Source organism: Siniperca chuatsi, linkage group LG9 (assembly GCF_020085105.1).
Source record: "Siniperca chuatsi isolate FFG_IHB_CAS linkage group LG9, ASM2008510v1, whole genome shotgun sequence".
In the NCBI taxonomy this organism is placed as follows: domain Eukaryota; kingdom Metazoa; phylum Chordata; class Actinopteri; order Centrarchiformes; family Sinipercidae; genus Siniperca; species Siniperca chuatsi.
This window is the reverse complement of record NC_058050.1, coordinates 21,452,104-21,472,367: the sequence shown is the minus strand read 5'-3', so window position 1 is coordinate 21,472,367 and position 20,264 is coordinate 21,452,104. Positions and strand designations below refer to the sequence as shown.

General features: G+C 39.0%; 1 protein-coding gene across 6 annotated transcripts in view; it reads left to right on the top strand.

Annotated features, from left to right (window-relative positions):
* Positions 1-13,504: 13,504 nt before the first annotated feature.
* The window catches only part of ulk4 (unc-51 like kinase 4), an 81,566-nt gene continuing 74,806 nt past the window's right edge, over positions 13,505-20,264 (top strand). For 2 of the 6 annotated variants that reach the window (XM_044206614.1, XM_044206615.1), the window contains exons 1-12: positions 13,505-13,757; positions 14,579-14,719; positions 15,039-15,138; positions 15,466-15,605; positions 15,708-15,870; positions 16,216-16,317; positions 16,688-16,771; positions 17,002-17,077; positions 17,267-17,407; positions 17,775-18,112; positions 18,664-18,733; positions 19,173-19,239. In XM_044206614.1, coding sequence (XP_044062549.1) covers positions 14,582-14,719; positions 15,039-15,138; positions 15,466-15,605; positions 15,708-15,870; positions 16,216-16,317; positions 16,688-16,771; positions 17,002-17,077; positions 17,267-17,407; positions 17,775-18,112; positions 18,664-18,733; positions 19,173-19,239 — 1,419 coding nt within the window. In that variant the 5' untranslated portion in view covers positions 13,505-13,757; positions 14,579-14,581. The remainder of the gene's footprint in view (positions 13,758-14,578; positions 14,720-15,038; positions 15,139-15,465; positions 15,606-15,707; positions 15,871-16,215; positions 16,318-16,687; positions 16,772-17,001; positions 17,078-17,266; positions 17,408-17,774; positions 18,113-18,663; positions 18,734-19,172; positions 19,240-20,264) is intronic. The other 4 variants (XM_044206613.1, XM_044206611.1, XM_044206612.1 and 1 more) reach the window with 4 other exon arrangements.

Below are 20,264 nucleotides of genomic sequence, written 5' to 3'. Positions count from 1 at the left end.
ATTTGAGAGCCTGGAACCAGAGAATGTTTGGCATTTTTTCACTATTTTTGCTTGAAAGACGATTAATCCATTATCAAAATAGGTACCAATTATTTTTCTGACGAACAACTAATCAATTAATCAGCCAATCACTTCAGCTTTACTGTCAACCTCATGAAGGGGTTGGACGAAATATTAGAAAAACCTCTCTATATAAATGCAGTCCAGTGCACCATCACCACGAACTACGGCCTCAAAATTACCATAGAATTGAATCAATGCCGCTTTGACACACTGACAACTGAAACTGAACATATCAGCTTCACAAAGATAATTATTGCACGGCTGTTGTATTGTACATGTGTCAGGTGCCCCTAATAAAAGTGTATTTTTGAATCTAATGGAATAGCACAGAGAGGATGCAATAAGAAGCAAGTGAATGTAGTCACCTAAAGCACACAAGCATCAAATGGATGCAGGGGTTTTAATGAAGCATATGATACAAGAGCAGTAAAAGATCATAAAGATACAGTACACAATACAGCTGTACCAAATCCTATTAGAATACTGGTATAATTGAGAGTTGTTTTTGGAGCCAAGTTTAGTGAGTAGCTGATTATTTAGCAGGACACTCTATATTAAACTATATGTGAGACTCAGCCATCAATGAAAAGAACAACCAATAAGCAAATTTGGCGAGCTACAGTGACAATGATACAAAAACTAAATAAATAAACAGATAAAGCTTATAGTTAGGGCTGGCTCAGGTGAGTCCTGAACCATCCCTTAGTTATGCTGCTAAATGCCTAGACTGCCAGGAGACTTCCCATGATGCACCTCTCTGCTCTCTCCTCCTCTCCATCTGTATGTATTCTTATCCCATTAATGCATGTTACTAACTCGACATCTTCTCTCTGCCGTAGTTTTGTGCTTTCTAGTCTCTCTCCTTTCTCCTTCTGTCGCTTTCAGCAGGTGTTTCTGCCTCCGGAGCTGCAGAGTCTAGATCTATGATTGCGGGCCTCCTGCTGCTCCCATGTTCCTGCTTGACAACTACTATTACAATTTTTATTAGTCTTATTACTGTTATTATTCCTATCATTGTTATTACTATTATTATTACTATTACCATTACATTATTCTCTCTCTCTCTCTCAATTCAATTCAATTGGGCTTTATTGGCATGGGAAACAGATGTTAACATTGCCAAAGCATGTGTGAAATAAAAACAGAAACTGAAAAAAATTGCTATTAGAATATATACAGATAAGATAATATAGTAATAATAACAATAATAATTAAAAATATTGACTTGCAGTGAAAATACAAAATACAAGTAAGTGAAAACTACATAAACATGGCAACATTTATTTTATTTTGTGTGTGGATATGTGTGTGTGTGTGGGTCTAAATCATTCACTGTACCTCAGGTTGTGGCATGTTGATACATATTGGGCAGCAAGATCTGCCCTGTCTCCTTCTCCTAGGAGTAAATTTAATTTTGAGAGGTCATTTAGCTCTTTGAAATCTGAGATTACAGAGTTGAACTTGTTAAACCTCACCTGTCGAAAAGTGACCACATATTCTGTTTTCTTTTGGTTGGTCTTCCTTTTTCGATTGCCAGTTTGTGGTCACTGAGCCTGTACTTGGTTAGGATCTGTCTCTGCTTTCTGTCTCTGACAGTAGAGAGATATTCTGCAAATTCATAATCTCCTTTTAGGGTCAGATAACATTCTGATCTACTTTTGGCTTTTAGTTTCTTCTTTCCAGTGTTCCAAATAGGTCTCTCTACATAATAATTTGGTTTACTCTGATTGGTGTTTGGAAAGCAGTGCTGTGAGACTGGTCAGAGTGTGTCTGAGAGGGGCAGTTAGTCTCAGCACCAACTGACATAGGGGACTCTTTTCTGGGCTCAGCTCTTGGGTTTGGAGGGCTTTGGAATGGAGGGTGTCTAGGGGGCTGGATTTAAGGTGATTAAACATTTTTAGCACAACGTTGATTATTAATGGGTATCTGCCTAATTCTGCTCTACATGCATTTGTTGGTGTTTTCTGTGTATGTGTAAAATGTGTGTGCATTTTCAATATCTTCAAGTTTCATGTGGGAATAATTTTGTTTTTTGTTCCTAATTTTACGTTTATATTTGTTAAAAATTTAATTGTACCTAGTGTGTAAGGCTGGGTTGTTTGGTTGGCAATGTTTTTCATTTGCTATTTTTCTCAGGTCTTTTCTGATGGTCTTGCATTCTTGATCAAACCATTCGTTGGCGTTTTACCTTTTAGCAGGCTTCCGTTTTTGTTTTATGGTAGAGACCGCCCACCCTGATTCTGGTTCTGCACGAGGTTTCTGCCTCTTAAAGGGGAGGTTTTTCCTTGCCACTGTTGCCAAAATGCTTGCTCTTGGTGGGAATAGTTGGGTCTCTGTAAATAATATTATAAAGAGTACGGTCTAGACCTGCTCTATATGAAAAGTGCAATGAGATAACTTCTGTTATGAATTGGCGCTATATAAATAAAAAAAATTAAATTAAAATAAAAAAAATTAAAAACACAGCTGTGGTTGCAATACACCTTTCGTTTCTCTACTTTCTGTATTCTCGTTACTACTTTCTATATACCATCTTTCTCTTGCCTGTATTTATCTACAGTCATCTCTCTATTTCCCTCCATCTTTGTTTTTCCACCGCAACCTCCTCTTAGACATATTGAGTCAGATCCCAGTGTCTTGTGAGAAGTAGAATTTAGGTCACACAGTTTCCATTATTTAGGACATCCAAATGCCCAAACACTGTTGCTAATGACAACAAACTATACAGTCACTGCAGAACATATGACTATAATGACATGTTTCTTCTTTAGGTCAGGGCCTGAGTATTTCTGATGACTGCAATAAAAAAAAAATAATAATAATTAAAAAAATTCTACGTGGTCTTTGCATTGTGCCTCCCCCCCATGAATTGGCGCTAAATAAATAAAATTGAATTGAATTAAGATTCCCGAGGTAGGCACCAGGCTGGAAAGTTAGAAACGAGATTTTTAGGGATTTGAAAATCTAATCTAACTGCAAAGTAAATTGTTTTCCTTCATAACCCCCCAAACCCTATTCAAAATCACAAGAGGGGACTAATAATTTGCACAAAAAATTTAAAAAAATAAAAGTATTTGCAGAACCACTTCAAAGCCAGTGCACTGAATGAATGACATCATTATAATTGCAGTAATGCTGATCAAACAGTTACAGTACCAGGATCTATTGTTATTGTTATGATCTATGTTATGGCCACAACATTCCCACCCTGTACTGTCCTCCAGCATGGCTCACAATGACAGGGTTGGGTTGAGTTTAGAGGAAGTGGAAGATTTCAATGGGCTGATGGATCCGTTGCTCAAGAACATAATAGTAACTGCAATTTCTCTCTTGGGGACAAGGTGTGGTTTTCTTGACATTCCAATTTAAAAAGTTGCCGTTTTCGCAGTGTTGGTTCAGTGCATGCAATTTGTTCAGCCCTTCAATTTTTTGGTACTTAGTCCAAAAAGGCACATGTTGTGTTCCTGACTTTTGTAACTTCTTTCTGAACTGGGATAGGGCATGGGAATGTGCACATCCAGACACAGACTACATTTAGCAGGTGATGTAAGGAGTAGGAAGAGCCACTTGAAACCAAATGAGCAGGGTTCAAGATGCTGTAGCAAGCATCCTCTCTCTGCTGATACTGAATCTATTCTACCTCCAAGGCAAGTGCAAAAAAATCAAAATCATGACTGATTCCTGTCTTCCATGCCTTGTGGTGAGTGCTAGGGTACAGTAAGCTTTTAGCTGTTTAATATTAATTAAAGTTTTGGGCTCTTATTGTTTTTTTAGGGGGAGTTTTAGACAATAATTAATAGGTCAAATCACAAGGAAAGTGATTACTTACACTACTTACAGTCCCAATTGTCCTTAATGACCCCCCAAAAATACAGTATGTCTATTAGTGTAAAGACAAAGAGTATTCATTCTTAGTCCAGTGTCTAGGAGAAGACAATGATGTATCCCTCCCACAGATGCTTTCTCAATACATTCTGTTAATCAGTTACTCCTGACTGTGGACTATAACAATATGGACATTACAACACAGACCACAAATATTCACTCTCAGCACCTAAAGGAAACAAGAGCTGCACCACCCAAACCTCTCTCAGTAACAACACTAAAAACTCTTTCCATCCACAGCTAACATCAACCCAAAGAAGACTGAGTCAAGCCCAGCTCAGTGTTTTGGTGTTGCAACTTGACCTCCTTAAGACCTTTAGATCATAAGACTGTGTCATCTATCTTAAACTGTAGATACACCCAAACAACATACACCAGGCGCCTAAAACAGGCCAATATCCATTTTCAAATGTATTTTCAAGCCCTGCAGTGTATTTTGAATGGGTTTCGGGGCTCCAGACTGCGACCACCTATTTGTATTTTCCAACCATTTTTGGAGACAGTGCTACTAAATTAAACTAAAACTAGGAGCACCAGTGCGACTTGCAAATATTCCCCCATTTTTGTTCGTTTTTTTTTTTTTTTAATCATCATCGTATATCATGTGAAACACCAGAATTGGTGTGTGTTTGTGTGAGCGTGTATTTCTCATGTTGTGTGTGCGTGTGTGTGTGTGTGTGTGTGCACGCGTGTGTGTGTGTCTGGTCCGTAAGTGCTCTTGCTTGGCCCTTTGGTGACAATGAAATGAACTATCGATTCATTTTTCAAAAGAAAAGATCATTCAGACCCTCCTATAGTCAGACTGGCAATCGAGACCACCGGGAGAAATCCCAGTGGGCCTGTCACTCTGTGGACCGCTTGAGCAACCCATTATACAAAACAAGCGCGAGAGAGACGCGTCGTCGGCCAACTTCGATTGTGCACCAGCCCACCTCCTCCTCAAGATCCTCAATACCAGTTCAACTGTAAGTCAAGGCTTTCCAGCTGAAGCCATAAGACAGAAGACAATAGGGGTAAGATAAGCAAAGTTTGGGTTTGGCTAGCTGGCTATTTAGCTCTATTGGGTGCCTTTTTTGAAACATGTTCAACTTTTCATAAAGTCGATGCGCTTGTCAATGACACTTTTCGTGAACCAACCAACCAATCACAGCCTGGATGGGGCAGGACATTATAAAGAGGTTGACGTGCTACAGCAAACTTTTCAAAATGTTGAACTCATTGTTATGCATGAATGGTTATGGTTATTGACAAGTCAGTACTTGAATAACCACCCATGTAGACCATTTGTCTTGCACAACTGCTGTATTGTCCAACTGGAATTAATACTAGTAGGCTATATAGTATACTATTATATAATGAATAATGAATATACTAACATCATAAAATTAATATAATACTGAAATTCTACTATTATATTAACATTATACTATTCATTTAATGTTATGATATTCTACTAATACTCATCCAGGTTGTGGATAGGGCATCTGCAGTGGACAATAGATTTAGCCAAAACCAGGATGCCAGTATGCCAATATGTGCTCCTTCTAGCCAGCCACCTTCCCCTTGTTATATTTGACATCTATTTTACTAAGTTGTAAGTTATTATAAATATTGTTCAGTAATCTTGTTTAGGCTACATAAAGTATGGCATGTGTTGTGTGGGTGTTGGTGTATCGCCGGGTTATATTTGTTACCAAAGCATTTATCAGTAATACAGTTAAGATGGAAAAAATATTAATGTGTTGCAATGCATGTCAATTTAAGTGGTGCTCCTAAATTTTGTGCTGGCGCTCTTAAAATTTTCAATAGGGAGCATCAGTGCTACTAGTGGAAAAAGTTAGTCTGGAGCCCTGGGTTTTTCCAGGGCCACAGGACCATGAAACATAACTGATGCATTAAGACCAATCCACTTAAGTGAGGTTCAGCTGAAAATACAAACTCTAGTGGAATTATATATTTATATCACTACGTAACCAATGATGCATGAATGCCGACATCTGTTGCAATGTCATGACATTGTCAATACATCAATTCACAAAACATGCCTCTGCAGCACTTTAAAGCAGCTGAGGGCTGAGGTTTGTCCTTGCTAGAAGGGGTTTCCTTACTTTCAATGGCTGATAATTTAGAGTACATTGACTTGGAGTAGTGCTGGTTTCGAGCACTTTAATGTGTGTGTGTCCTGGCTAATGGAATATAGAAAGACATGCTGATGGATAACCGTTCACAGTGGTCATCTGTCCGTGAGCAGGAGAGTGTACCCACATGCTGTGACTGACTGAAGCTGGAGCTGTAACACAGGAAACACTGTGTACACCATAAACTACTTCCTCTGAATGTTCCTCTGAAGCTCAAATCAGCTGCAAGACATATTATAGAAACTGTTTCTGTTTGCCCTGAGAAACAGGTCAGAGCCTTAGTGACAGATGGGCGACAGGGGTTCAATATTCCCGCTCAGTCATTAGAAACTAACATATGTTGGCTGTAAACTCCATAACATGCTGAGAAGACCAACGCAAATATCCTGCCATAAAATCACCAGTTATTAGACGCTGACAGAAACCAGGAGAGCAGAGTAAACATTGGTTGCTACTGGTAACTGCAATGTCAACATTATCCTTTGTACAGAAACAACTTAATTATAGAGTCACCATGCATAAAACAGCATAAAAGCACAGAGGTTCAGGTACTGTTTGATTAAATGTTCCAGGTGGAAAAGTTTTTATTCTCTGTCTGAACCTAATTGGTCTTGACCTGACCTGATGTGCTCAGCCTGGGCTCAAATTTCTCTTTAATTCCCTAGGTTGATTGGGTTTCATTTTATCCCCATTCCTTTCCCTCCCATCAGACTATGTGAAAGTCCCTCAGTCTTACCAGCACCTTCTGTCAGCTTGCCCTAGGTCTTAACAAAGCAAAATATTGGGTGCAGATTAAAATGTCTAGTATTTATAGTATTTGCATAAAAAACATTCATTGTTCAGCATAACTTGCAGTAAAACGTACCTGTTAAGTGAGATCACACAACTGTTTTTGTGGATTTAAGAATGCAACTGTTCTCAAAACTCAACAGAAATTCAAACTTCCAACACAATGTTTAAGTGAGGCTGTAAATGAAGGTCAGTCCAGGCTGCAGCCCTTCCTGTCAGCCACTTTATGATCAATGGATCCAATCAATGCTCCAATATCCTCTGTTTGATCAATAACAGAGCAAAAGAGATGGAACTTACAAACGAAACTGATAATACAGAGGTGATAAAAGTACTGAATTGATTAACCTTAAATTTGAACTTGAAAAATACATGATTTAATTAAAAAAAAAAATGTTTGCATTGAAAAGTTTCAGAACAAGTATTAAATAAGAAATAGGCTTGAATTGATAAACTTCTTCATTACTCATCACAACTCTGTTCACCATGATATATTTAAATCATGATTTTTATTATTTAGGTTTGCACTGGCCAATGTGTGAAACTTAAGCAACACCCAGCAATACTTATCGCAGCTTTCTGATTTCAAGTAACATACCTCTGTGCAGAAGAATTTAGCTTAGAAAAACTTGCTGTGGCAGAGACTTTGCTTGGTGTTAATGTTATGCATCACTATCACTTTGCCTGGCTTCATACATACATCACTTTTAACATTCAACTTACGTTAACTGTTTCCAACAGTACATCACTTTTTTTCCTAACTGATGATCTACACTTAATTTAGTCTTCTGTTCACAGAGCTCCACACAAACGTTTGTTTCACAATACCCGTGGGGGACAGTCATTGACATAATGCCTTCCCTAGCCCCTTACCATAACCTTAACCATCACAACTAAATGCACTAACCTTAACCTAATTGTAACCTGAACCCTAAAACCTCTTTTTGAGTCTTAACCCTCAAAAAGCAGTCTCTACCCATGGGGACCTCAATTTTTGTCCCCATGTGTTAGTGTGCATTCAGGTTAAAGTACCCACCGGGATATAAGAACATGAAACACACACACACACACACACACACACACACACTTTCCTTTCCTCTTTACAACTCAGATCTACCGAATAACAAATGTGGCAAATGAGTTTGATTGATCTCTCTCAATTTTGGGCTCAATTGGGCTTTATTGGCATGGGAGACAGATGTTAACATTGCCAAATCATGTGTAAAATAAAACAAACAAAAGAATTGTGATATTAAAATATATACAGATAATTAAGACAGGATAATAATAAATTGTAGACTTGCAGTGCAGGGTCTTCTACTGGCTTTGTTGAAGGTCTGACCGAATGGTACATCACTTTCACAGCAATTAATTGAGTGATCCAAATTTCTCACCTTTCAAGATAAATGGAGGCAAAGCACCACCCGCACAGAACAACCGGTGCCCAAAGAACAATTTTTAAAAAACAATTGCAAAGAAAATGTTATCATTGTAAACAAGTATTACTGGTGTATCTGATACAAAGTAAACTACGGCAAAGTCTGCCTGCTCAGTTCAACTTTCAAAATCAAAAGTTATAGAACGCACTTGCTCTGTCTCGTCGAGCTAACTGCATCCCTAAAGCGTGTTTGAATACTTGTGGAATCAGTGACCTGATTGGCTGATGGTGAGCGGAGTAGGTTTTAGACAAAAGGAACAGGCATAAAGGAGAAAATCTCTTCTGTCCCTAGGATGTCTATTCCCTGCATCTGTCTCTGACATACTAGTATGCTGTGTGCATACTAATGCACACGGCAACAAGTTCTTTGTTTTCCTACAGACGCAAATCTAGCAGGCTTGTTGTCAGTCTACAGAGATCTGATACCATTATTAACAGAGACACACTCTCACTTTAACTGTCTTCACAGGAAGGAGAGACAAAGAGAGAAGTTACAGTGAGATGAGAAGAAGGAAGCTGGATTTTAAAGACCAACAAGTCACAAGATCAGTCAAAGGAAGTTGAGACATCCTTTCCGAAGTCCTTTAAATCCCTTAATGTAATGTCAGAACACATCCTGGCTGAAGAGTGTTGTGCTGGTGAAAAAACGCATCTACTTTGTTCTTCAAGAGCAAAGCAGAGTGGGAAAGGGCTGATGGATGTTCATGACTGTAAGTATGACAGTACAGCCTGCTCGAAAGCTTTGCTGTAGAGACTGTCCCAGCTTTCGTATCACACTGAGCAGAAAGGAAGAGATCACATCCAGGAAGAAGACAGATAAAAAGGAGGATGGAGGAAGAGAGAGAGAGATAGAATGATGAGAGAGGTGGAGGGAAGAAAGAGATGAAAGAGGAGACAGAGATAGAGGGAGAGATGGAGGAAAAGACAGCGAGGCAGATAACTGGAGCAGGAACAAGGGCTGTCATTTACAGTTTTTAGTCTACAAGACAACAGGGAGACAGAGAAAAGCCAAAAAAACATAGCAGAGAGCATAGACTCTTTAGTTACGGCTCAGAAAGCCATACAAGGTGTGAGGCTGTTGCTAAATCTCTCAGCATTCAGGCCTGTTGATTTTATCAAACATGCAGCCTGGCAAGGAGACACTGGTACAGAGTATACACAGACACACTTCAGCATGATTCACTATAACCTCCTGTCCATATGCTTTGCACAGACAGCTGCATCACTTCAACTCAGTTCAGTGAACTGGAACGCTGACACTAAAAATAACTCGTCATTTTTTTCCGTAAATTTACAGGCTTTTTTTTCCAATTTTCAGTATCACGTCATGCATAACACACATAACTGCCATCACTCTGAACTAAGTACGTCGCTATTCTTTTACGACCGTATCAAATAGTTAAAAACTATTTTGAAGCCTCACCAGATCAATTTAGAATGAACTGTGTAACAGAGGTGACAACATCTCAGTCCACTCCCAGTATCAGTCATGATCAGCCAAACAACAGTCAACCAAAGGCAACCGAATCTCCTCACTCCTCAAACGGTGTTAACTGAACACACTCTCACTCTCTCACACACACACACACACACACACTCACTCCAGCCCTTCTCTCTTGCAGTTTGTATTGTGCTGGATTTTATTGTCTTTCCATCTGATTTTTTTAAGTCTCTAGCACACTTACATGAAAGTCTGTGTGCTGGCAGAGTAGAACATACCACTCACTGTCGTCACTTTATCAATTTTTCTTTTTTGTAGAATGTCATACCAAAATAAATGAATGCATAATGTTCAGTGCTTGAGAAGGAGACTCATTATTGAAAGTGGATGGTAGGGTTACAAAATATTGATAGCACACTGATGTCTGAGTGCATTACCATATGCTACAAGCCTTTGTATGTGTGTGTGTGTTTGTGTGTGGAGTGAGACAGAGCGGTCAGATAAGAACACGAACACACACACACACACACACACACACACACACACACACACACACACACACACACACAGCCCATCTGTCAGTCCCTCTTATCTTTCACACATGTGATCTATTGTTCAGGTCCAGCTTCTGCTTGTGTGAACGTTCTCACTCTCTGTGTTAACAGTGAGGCCTGCTGTGTGTCCGAGCAGTGAGACGGCACACAGGCCTACCACAGCTCATGTGCTGTTAGTTGGCAAAACCAACTGGAACCTTATTTAGCTTCTCGGGACTGGCTGAGAAACCCTCCTCCTCAGCAGAGTCGCTGAAGTAAAATAAAAATCACTGACCCCTCAGTACCTTTCAGACTGAAGGTACGATATTGTGTTGCAGCCTCTTCAACACAATCAGTGCAGCTTCACAGGCTTTCTTTAACTGGCCTATCTCAATTTCCTTCTTTGCGATTGGTTTGTAAAAGGAAATCTCAATACACAAAATCTATTTCAATATTAGTTTTATTGAAGGAAATCAATAAGGGATCATGAGTTTACCTTGAATTCACATTATAATGACATTTAATGAAAACAAAATAAGTAATTGGCTTACAAATCCTTTAAAAGAATCAGACCCATATAGGTAATGATCCCACTTACTGACCAGTAATAAATATCACTTGACATTAAGGGCAAAGGTTTGTTCACAGTCTTTGAGCGGTAGCTGTGATAATCAGCCAGCCTGCTTATGGAGACTAAGAGGACTTCAGTCACGTTTAATGAGTGGAGGCAGATTCTCCGTTATAGGATTAGGCCCACCTAAATCTGAAATCAATCTTATTAAATGCGCCCCCAGCCGCCGTGACAAACTCTCTCTACAGTTTCACTTCAGAGTCAGACAAAGTGTGGGCAGAAAACCCTGCTAACTTCGATCATTCAAAACCACACGGGCCATCTATTACACAGCCGAGCAGATGAATGCAACAAGGAAAAGATGAGTTTTACTGATGGAGGTTTAAAAAAATTCCATATATAAAGTTAAATAGTACAACCCGTCCTGAGTAGCAGTCGGTCTGCAAGTCAGCAGACCGTGTGGCACTGTGCACCTGCTCCAGTTATCACCATAGGATCATCAAGCTTTAAATCTGAGACGTTCACAAACTCACAGAAAACTTCTTACCGCTTTAGTAGATCGCGCAGACTTCCCTGAAGAGGTACAATAATTCCGCTTTCTCTGTTTGGCGACTGTTCAGCGCGACCCTGCTCACTATCTGACGATGTGGTTGAGCCAAAATGTTACGATACGACCCGTTGTTTTGTGTCAAAGTCTGTTTCCCCCTGAACCTTATTCCAGCCCAACAAACGTCTTCTGAGATGCTCGACCTGACCTTAGCTAACTCCTAACCAGTTATCTCTGCTACACCTAACCATAACCTAACCTAAGCCCTAACCCCAACCGCTACAGGAAACACTATCTGAAGGGGGAACAGAATTCGACACAACACCGGGGTCAGACTATCAAGTCACAATCAGGCGAAAAACAAGCCAAGTGAACGGACGAATACAGAAGATGTCATTCAGAGTGAGCCCTGTGCCTGTTCACAAAACTTCAGCAGCTTTTTCCCCCCTTCCTTTGCAGGGTTGACTGAGTCGCTTGATAGAAACAAAGCTGCCGAGCAGAGCTGAGTCAAAGCAAAAAAAAAGTGGAGTTACATCCGGTGTGCGTGATTTCAAAATAAACTGCATAAATATTACATTTCGTTTCAAAATATCAGACTTCATTTAACTTCTTTTAGTGGTCTGTTTTGCTTACAACCCATGTTTTAGGTTATGACCTTAGACTGTATGGTTATGACACTTCATTAAATGAATGCCCTAAAAGATAGAAATGAAAGAAAACTATTCACCTTACATAAACCACACCACAGTGTCATGCTGAGGCTGTCAGCCTAAACGAGGCATTTTTCTTAGAAACAACAATTTATTAATTGTAAATGTTAAAGCTTTTTAATCATTGTAGATACAATACGTGTTTCATTCAATCATTTACGCGCGTGTGCGCATACACACACATTTGCTGAGCTTGTTGATAAGCAGTAGAAAGTCCTTTTGAACATAAAAGAAACAGGGTAGTTTGTCATTATGGAAATGTAATTATTTACATAGAATATTTTTAAACTAAAAACTTTCACTAACACCAATCCAAAGCAAAGTACATTACATTCATTTATGTATTTACAATGTTGTGAGAAGCAAATGTGGTGGAAAACATTTTTTTAATTGAATTTATTTCTTGCTTTTATTTTGTAGAATAAAATGCGTCCACGGGAAAGGGTACTCTTAGCAATTTTATGTAACCTTACAGGTTAGGAATTTTAAATTCTGTGCGCTGAGAGGATTTCCACTGTCCCCTGCTGTTCATTCTTTCTCCATCTATATGCAGTGACCCAACATTTAGACTGTCTTAAAGTATTCTTAACCCTATTTCACCTGGCTTATTTTTACTTTACTTAATTAGTTTAACGTTTTCTGTTTTCTACATGATTATGTGAAGGATTTTTTTCTACAATTAGCACAAAAATGGCAACACTTCCACGTTAACAACATTATGAATTGCTTGTTTGGAAAAAAGACTAACGGATCCTGAAAGAAAATTGTATTTTATAGTGGATTATAATAGAAAACTCTGACTTTACCACTTTTAGGTCATTGAACGCGCACATGATTACAAAATTTGTAAAACAGACTGCATAAAATCCATTCAGGAGTGTCACGGGTGCCAATTGTGTCCTGCTGCCGGTTTCATTCAATGAATGACGTCATTGTACTCTCAGATTGTGTGTGTGTGTGTGTGTGTGTGTGTGTGTGTGTGTGTGTGTGTGTGAGAGAGAGAGAGAAAAGAGAGAGAGAGATGAGGGGGGCTTTTATGGTTAAATATTGAGCAATAGGCCCTATAACATACATACTATACAGTGGCGACACGTGGGTTTTGGCTGTGGCTGTGCACACTGGCTGTGGTACAAAAGATGTAACTTTATTAACGTTACGTTACGTTTTTACGAAAAAAGAAATAGGCTAAATAAAATCAGATTCAGAATCCGATAGACCTAGCTGTGGGTTGGAGAATTTGTATGTTTTCTAAATTGTCGGATTTGCAAAACTAGATTTGTGTAATATACTTTTTTAAAAATATCATACAGTCATTTTGATGGTGATTCCGTGCGCTCACCCGTGCGCCGTCTGTTGTGTGGAGTCTTGTATCCTAGCAACGCAGGAATATGCCATTTGGAGTTGGTCAAGTTAAAACCAATAAAACTTTCACAATAAACCAACGGTTTTCTTGAATCGAGTACATGTTGTACTATTTTATACAGACAAATACACTTCTTTATGTATATGTAATGACTCTGGTGAATATATTTCGCTTTCCTTTTATCTGAAGAACTCCAAACTTCCCTCTTCCAGTTGGAATTACGTGGCCCATGACTCTTCCGCTAACAAACAGCGGGTTGTTGAAGAGATAAGTTCCAAGGTAATTTGATAGTAAACTAAGTCTTTGTGTTTGTGCATAGTTGTATGCAGTTTTCATGTTATTACGCTACTTTTAAGGTGTTGAAGTTAACTTCTGTCTATGTGATAGACGATAACGTTAGCGGTTGCCAGACCACATAACAAACATAACGTTACAAGCCAACCGTTAGCATCTAAATTGACTGTTTAAGTTAACGCTAAATATGTTATTCACCATATAAAAGTTAACTGTCTACTTCAGATATGCCCATTTAATATATCTACATTTGCCAAATTATAGAGTCTTATTTGGCTGGCAGAAAGGTTTTTTTTTTGACAATTTCCTCTCAAATCAAGCCGCAAGAGTGAAACAGGTGTCTGTGTTCTGCAGCTAATTAGCCTTATTTGTAATCAGCTGGTAAATTTTACAGGCAGCCTTTTATATATATATATATATATATATATATATATATATATATATATATATATATATATATATATATATTAGTTTGAGCCTTGTTAAAATAAATTCATGACAAATGCAGTCCAGTTATTTTTCATAAAGAGTGATGTTGGTCAATGTCAAACCATATAAACAACAACCTGATTAGGTTTCACTTTATGGCAATATAATAGTTGTATGGACTATAATTATTAACAATATATTTCGAATGTCATGTTTCTTCTGTTGAAGTGGATAACATTACAGCAAATGCAATTTGGTTTGGTGTCTGATATTTCTCTGCTTCTTTTCCTCATTGATGACAAACACTTTTTTTTTTAGCTCAGCTTCCTAAAATTTCTAATGATTATAACTTTAGGCCTCTTATTTCTTTTCCATAGTGGATGGAGAACTTCATCTTGTATGAGGAGCTTGGGACAGGCAGCAGCTCTGTTGTCTATAAAGGAAGAAGGAAGGGCCATCTCAACTATGTAGCCATCATCTGCGCTGACAAAGCCAAGAGACCTAAGATCACTAACCATGTAGGATAGTGCTTTAAATTATCTAGACTTACTAAGACATCTGTTACATTTACAGGTTTTTCTAAATTAATATTGTTTTATGCATCATGCAGAGGCCTGAAATCATCAACTATGAAATAATGGTTTAAAAAACCTTCGACGTCAGAGTTTGGGCCCTGTGTTTATTTCCAATTTAATGAGTTTCCCAAATTTCTGTAAGTCCTGAGATCACAGGATACTGCATGTGAATTCTTTTTAGGGTGAATTTTGCATTTGAGCCTTGCAATGACGAATAACTACTGTACACATTTAATGATGTCTTGCTTCTGTCCCGTGTTAGGTACGTCTCAGCCATGATCTGGATCATCCGAACATAGTATGCTTCTATGAATGGTATGAGACAAGTAACCACCTCTGGTTGGTCGTGGAGCTCTGCACAGGTCAGTAATTATTTCTGGCACTCCTGATAAGCAGTCATGCACCATTATTAGTAATAATTTACTGGGGTTTTTTTTTTTGCCATCAAAGGATGTGGAGTGAGAAATGCATCTTATAGCAGCTTAAAACTGACAAGATTTCACAAATAGTAAATACCCTTATATTGTGGTTTATTTGATTAATGACAGATATTCACTTTCAAGTAAAGATTGTAAACGGGCATGTTTTCTATGCAGAATGAATTGTTGTTTTTTACAACAATGCAACAGGTTTCAGTCTCTAAGTTTCTTTGTCTCTTTCATGCTTGCTCCCTTGTCTCTTTTTTTCAGGTGGTTCCCTGGAGTCTGTAATTGGCCATGATGGATGTCTGTCGGAAGATGTGGTGAGGCGGTTTGGATGGGACTTGGTCAAAGGACTGAAACACATTCATGAATCTGGAATCATTTTCTCTGACTTGACCCCTGCTAAGGTTTGCCTCTGTATTCGTGTGTGTAGGACTAACAGTATAACAGCAAAATTATAATCATATAAATAGTAATACAGTAACTGTATGTGCTTTTGTTGCCTATAGATCCTACTGGATGGTAGTGGCATTCTGAAGTTTGGTAACTTCTGTCTGTCCAAGGCAGAGGGAGAGACACTGAATGATTTCTTTACCTTGCTCTCTATATCTGAGGAGGCAGGGGAAGGAGATAAAATGAAGAATTTGGACAATATGAGGAAAAAATTACAAGGTCAGAATACTATTTAATCATGTTGGTACTATATACATTGCATTGTTGATTGATGTAGAAGATAACCAGTAGATTATCCAAGAGTACCATTTTTATGATGGATCCAATTGAATTGGGACACATTTTATATGCTTGGGAAAACTCATGGGCAGCTGGGGAACATTTGAATATGCAGGGATTTATGTGACAGGCAGGGTGGAAAAGAATGCAGAGGAATACCAGTGGCCAGCTGACGAATGGCTGGGTGTGCAACAACAGGGGACATATTTTCATGATGAGGATGCCTGTCTTCTTTTACTGTTTTTGTCTTTCAATAATTGTATGTGTATGTATGTATATTTTCAGGTTCTCCAACTTACAGCGCTCCAGAGGTTTTGCAGGGATCAGAAACCAATATGAGCTCTGATCTCTGGGCTATAGGTTGCATACTCTACTATATGTACACTGGTAACCACATGCACATGCGCACACACATTCACATATGCACATACACTGACATGTGCATACACTGAATATGACTAAGTACACTTGAGTATGAATGAATTTAACAAAGTTTTTTTTTTTCCAATGCTTTTCTCTATTGTACTATTGTTCCTGTAATTCATGATAATTATGAAGTTGCTACTGATGAAGAATTGGATTGGAAAAAAAAATATTAAGGAACAGAAAAACTGAACTGCAAAATAGTACTGTGAAATAGTACAGCAGTTAATAGGCTATAAGATACGAACACTGACCTCAATCTACAGTATTATACTATACTATACTATACTGCACTGTATTGTAAACCTAAACCCAAACTGTTTTTGTGTCCCAGGCAAACCTCCATTCTATTCAGATAGCTGCACTGAACTGACAGAGATGATTTTACATCAGGAACCACCACCTCCCAGACAGACAGGTAATACACACTCTCTCACATACACATACAAATGCTTGCACACAGACACACACTCACACACAGATGTGATGTTTGACATAATATTTTTGTTGCTGTTTAACAAAACAAATGTTAGCAGCTGCATGATGCCTTGTTTAGGGTCACTTTGCCTTGCATGTTGCTGTTATACACTACTTGTTTATGTTTGTTTGTTTGATTAATGAAGGTATATTCTGTGTTGTTTGTTACAGTGTTTTCAGCCAGTCCTCCCAGTGAGGACTTCCAGAATCTTCTGAAGGGCTTGCTCAACAAAAACCCAGATAAGAGGTCAGGTTCATAGACACACACACACACATCTAGTTCTGGACTCAAATAAAAAACGGACAGCTAGAGAGTTTCTAAGACAGTGCAACTTCAACATTGGATTATTTCAGACTGCTACTTTTTCTTGAATGTTGAGCTCAGTGTCATGTTTCTGTGTCCTAGTGTTTAGTTTTGTTGTTTTTTGTTCTTTAGGATGGACTGGCCAGAGTTGCTGGACCACCCTTTCTGGACACAAGTACTAAAGGAGGAAGAGAGAAAAGAGGAAGAGGAGGGCGAACAAGGGGATCAGGAGGAAACAAATGGCTGTGAGGGGGTTGGTTCATCTAGCTTGAGGTGTGTTGATATATTATTATATATTATCTCTTGATTTTACAGCTCTCACAGCATTGTACAGGCATTTTGTTACAGCCATTTGACTGCATACAGATTTGCTTTGTGAAAGAGTAATAATATGCACTTTTAATGGAAGATGTAGATGGCAAAATGTTGTTCAAGCCCAGTCTAGCCTCTTTTAATGCACTGGGAGAAGCCAAAATTTTGAAACACCGTCCAATATGATGCAATACCATTTAGCAGCACAACAAACAGTCTGCAGAATTACCATAAAGTTTAATCACAACAGTTCATATGCATAATTTTTTTATTTCTTCCCTTAGTTGAATCGTTTGTATTGGTTTGTGTTTTTTCAATACCTCCGCAGACACACAAGGATCCCTGACCCTTTCCCTCCAGGACAGGCAGCTGAGCTTTCAAACATCCACTCGGCAATCACCCAGCCAGCCCATAGGATTTCTAAGAAAATAATCTCATCACAGATGACAACTGCAACAACTGACAGGCCATCTGACAGAAGGACTGATTGCCAACGAGCTGTCAGACACACAACCTGTGGAGCCTTCAGGAACAGCCAAGGCTTGGATAGGGAGGTGGGAAAGGAGAGAGGAGGAGAGGGGGAGGCAAAGACAGAAGATGAACCCAAGCTAACTGGGGCCCAGCAGATATGCCACACACTGCAGCCCAATAAGTCATTCACACTAGGTAACACATTCACTGATGTCTGTGCTTGGTTATGTTTATGTGTTTTAAGTTAGACATGGGGCCACAACAGGTCATGTAATTTTGAACTATAATATACCAGTTTATACCACTATCATCATACCCCTAAGCTAGGCTGTTTCTCAGCAATAGCACTAAGAACTTGATATTTTTGGTAGGATAGGGACAATAGGCACAATCAGCAAACTTTTCTTGCATAAGCAAATAATATTTAGTGAAGTTTTCATTCCTTTAATACCTTATTTTTCTCTGTTTTGTTTGACCATAACAGTTGTATGAACATGGCTGTAGTAATCTGGTTTTCTAGATAAGCCCATTTTGGTCCTATTGTCCTATTGTTTTCCCCCTCAACTGCAAACATTTGGATTTTTCACTGTTTGCTGTAGTTGCTATTGTGCTAATTTCATCCTTGATTAAAATGTGTGCTCCATCTTTCACCTGTGTGGCCTTGACTAGTCATATGTCTCAGACATATGTGTCATAATGTACCCTCAAAAATCTGATTTAGTATCTTGTGTGCTTGTTCCTCCCAGATAACGTATCAGAGTTCAGGCCAAAGAGTGGTGTGGATGAGGACAACACTGAGGCCATTTTTCTGCTCAGGTAATCAGTTCAGTCTATCTGCTACCTGTCCACCTGTTTTGCCAGGGTCATAGGGTACCTGTTTTACCCAGTAAGCTAATTGATGGCCTCACTAGTTTCTTCTTTCCGAAGAAGAATGTGAATCTTAAAATATTTTAAGTTGGTGTAGTCCCTCATTCGTCCAGGAGTGTTCTATCGTAGAAAAGGTTTCAGTCGTAGTCATCTGGACACTGTGTCCAGATGACTACGACTGAAACCTTTTCTACAATATTTTAAGTTATACTCCATCCAAACTCTTTTCTTGGACACACACATCTACAAATACTTACACATCTATCCTCAGCAATACTGTGCTCTATCAATTAAGCTACAGGGGATCGGCCTCATGTACATATATCCAACTGCTAGCCATAAGTAGCTAACAGTATATTTTAATATTCTGTTTCTGTTGTTCTTCTAGCTCCCGTGCCAACTCAAGGAGAAGCTGCAGTATCTCAGACTCTCCAAACCAGACCCCTGCACCTCAGGTTATTGCCACCATATACTCTGAAATCTGTAAGAACATGTACACAGCAGAGAGGAGTGGTTAATGCCTATACACAGTGTGTATATATATATATATATATATATATGCATCCGGAAAGTATTCACAGCGCTTCACTTTTTCCACATTTTGTTATGTTACAGCCTTATTCCAAAACAGATTAAATTCATTATTTTCCTCTATTTCCACTATTTTCCAAATTTATTAAAAATAAAAAACAAAACAAATCACATGTACATAAGTATTCACGGCCTTTGCCATGTCACTCAAAATTGAGTATGGTAGAGTGGCCAGACGGAGGCCACTTCTCAGTAAAAGGCACATGACAGCCCGCCTGGATTTTGCCAAAAGGCACCTGAAGGACTCTCAGAACATGAGAAACAAAATTCTCTCTGGCCTGAATGGCAAGCAGCATGTCTGGAGGACACCAGGCACCGCTCATCACCTGGCCAATACCATCCCTACAGTGAAGCATGGTGGCGGCAGCATCATGTTGTGGGGATGTCTTTCAGCGACAGGAACTGGGAGACTAGTCAGGATCGGGGGAAAGATGAATGCAGCAATGTACAGAGACATCCTTGATGAAAACCTGGCTACGGGACAACTCTGTGAATGTCCTTGAGTGGCCTAGACTTGAACCTTACTGAACAACTCTGGAGAGATCTGAAAATGGCTGTGCACCGACGCTCCCCATCCAGCCTGATGGAGCTTGAGAGGTCCTGCAAAGAAGAATGGGAGAAACTGCCCAAAAATAGGTGTCCCAAGCTGCTAGCGTCATATACTCAAAAAGACTTGAGGCTGTAATTGGTGCCAAAGGTGCTTCAACAACGTATTGAGCAAAGGCTGTGAATACTTATGTACATGTGATTTGTTTCGTTTTTTCAAACAAACTTCTTTCATGTTGTCATTATGGGGTATTGTTTGTAGAATTTTGAGGAAAATAATGAATTTAATCCGTTTTGGAATAAGGCTGTAACATAACAAAATGTGTGAAAAGTGAAGCGCTGT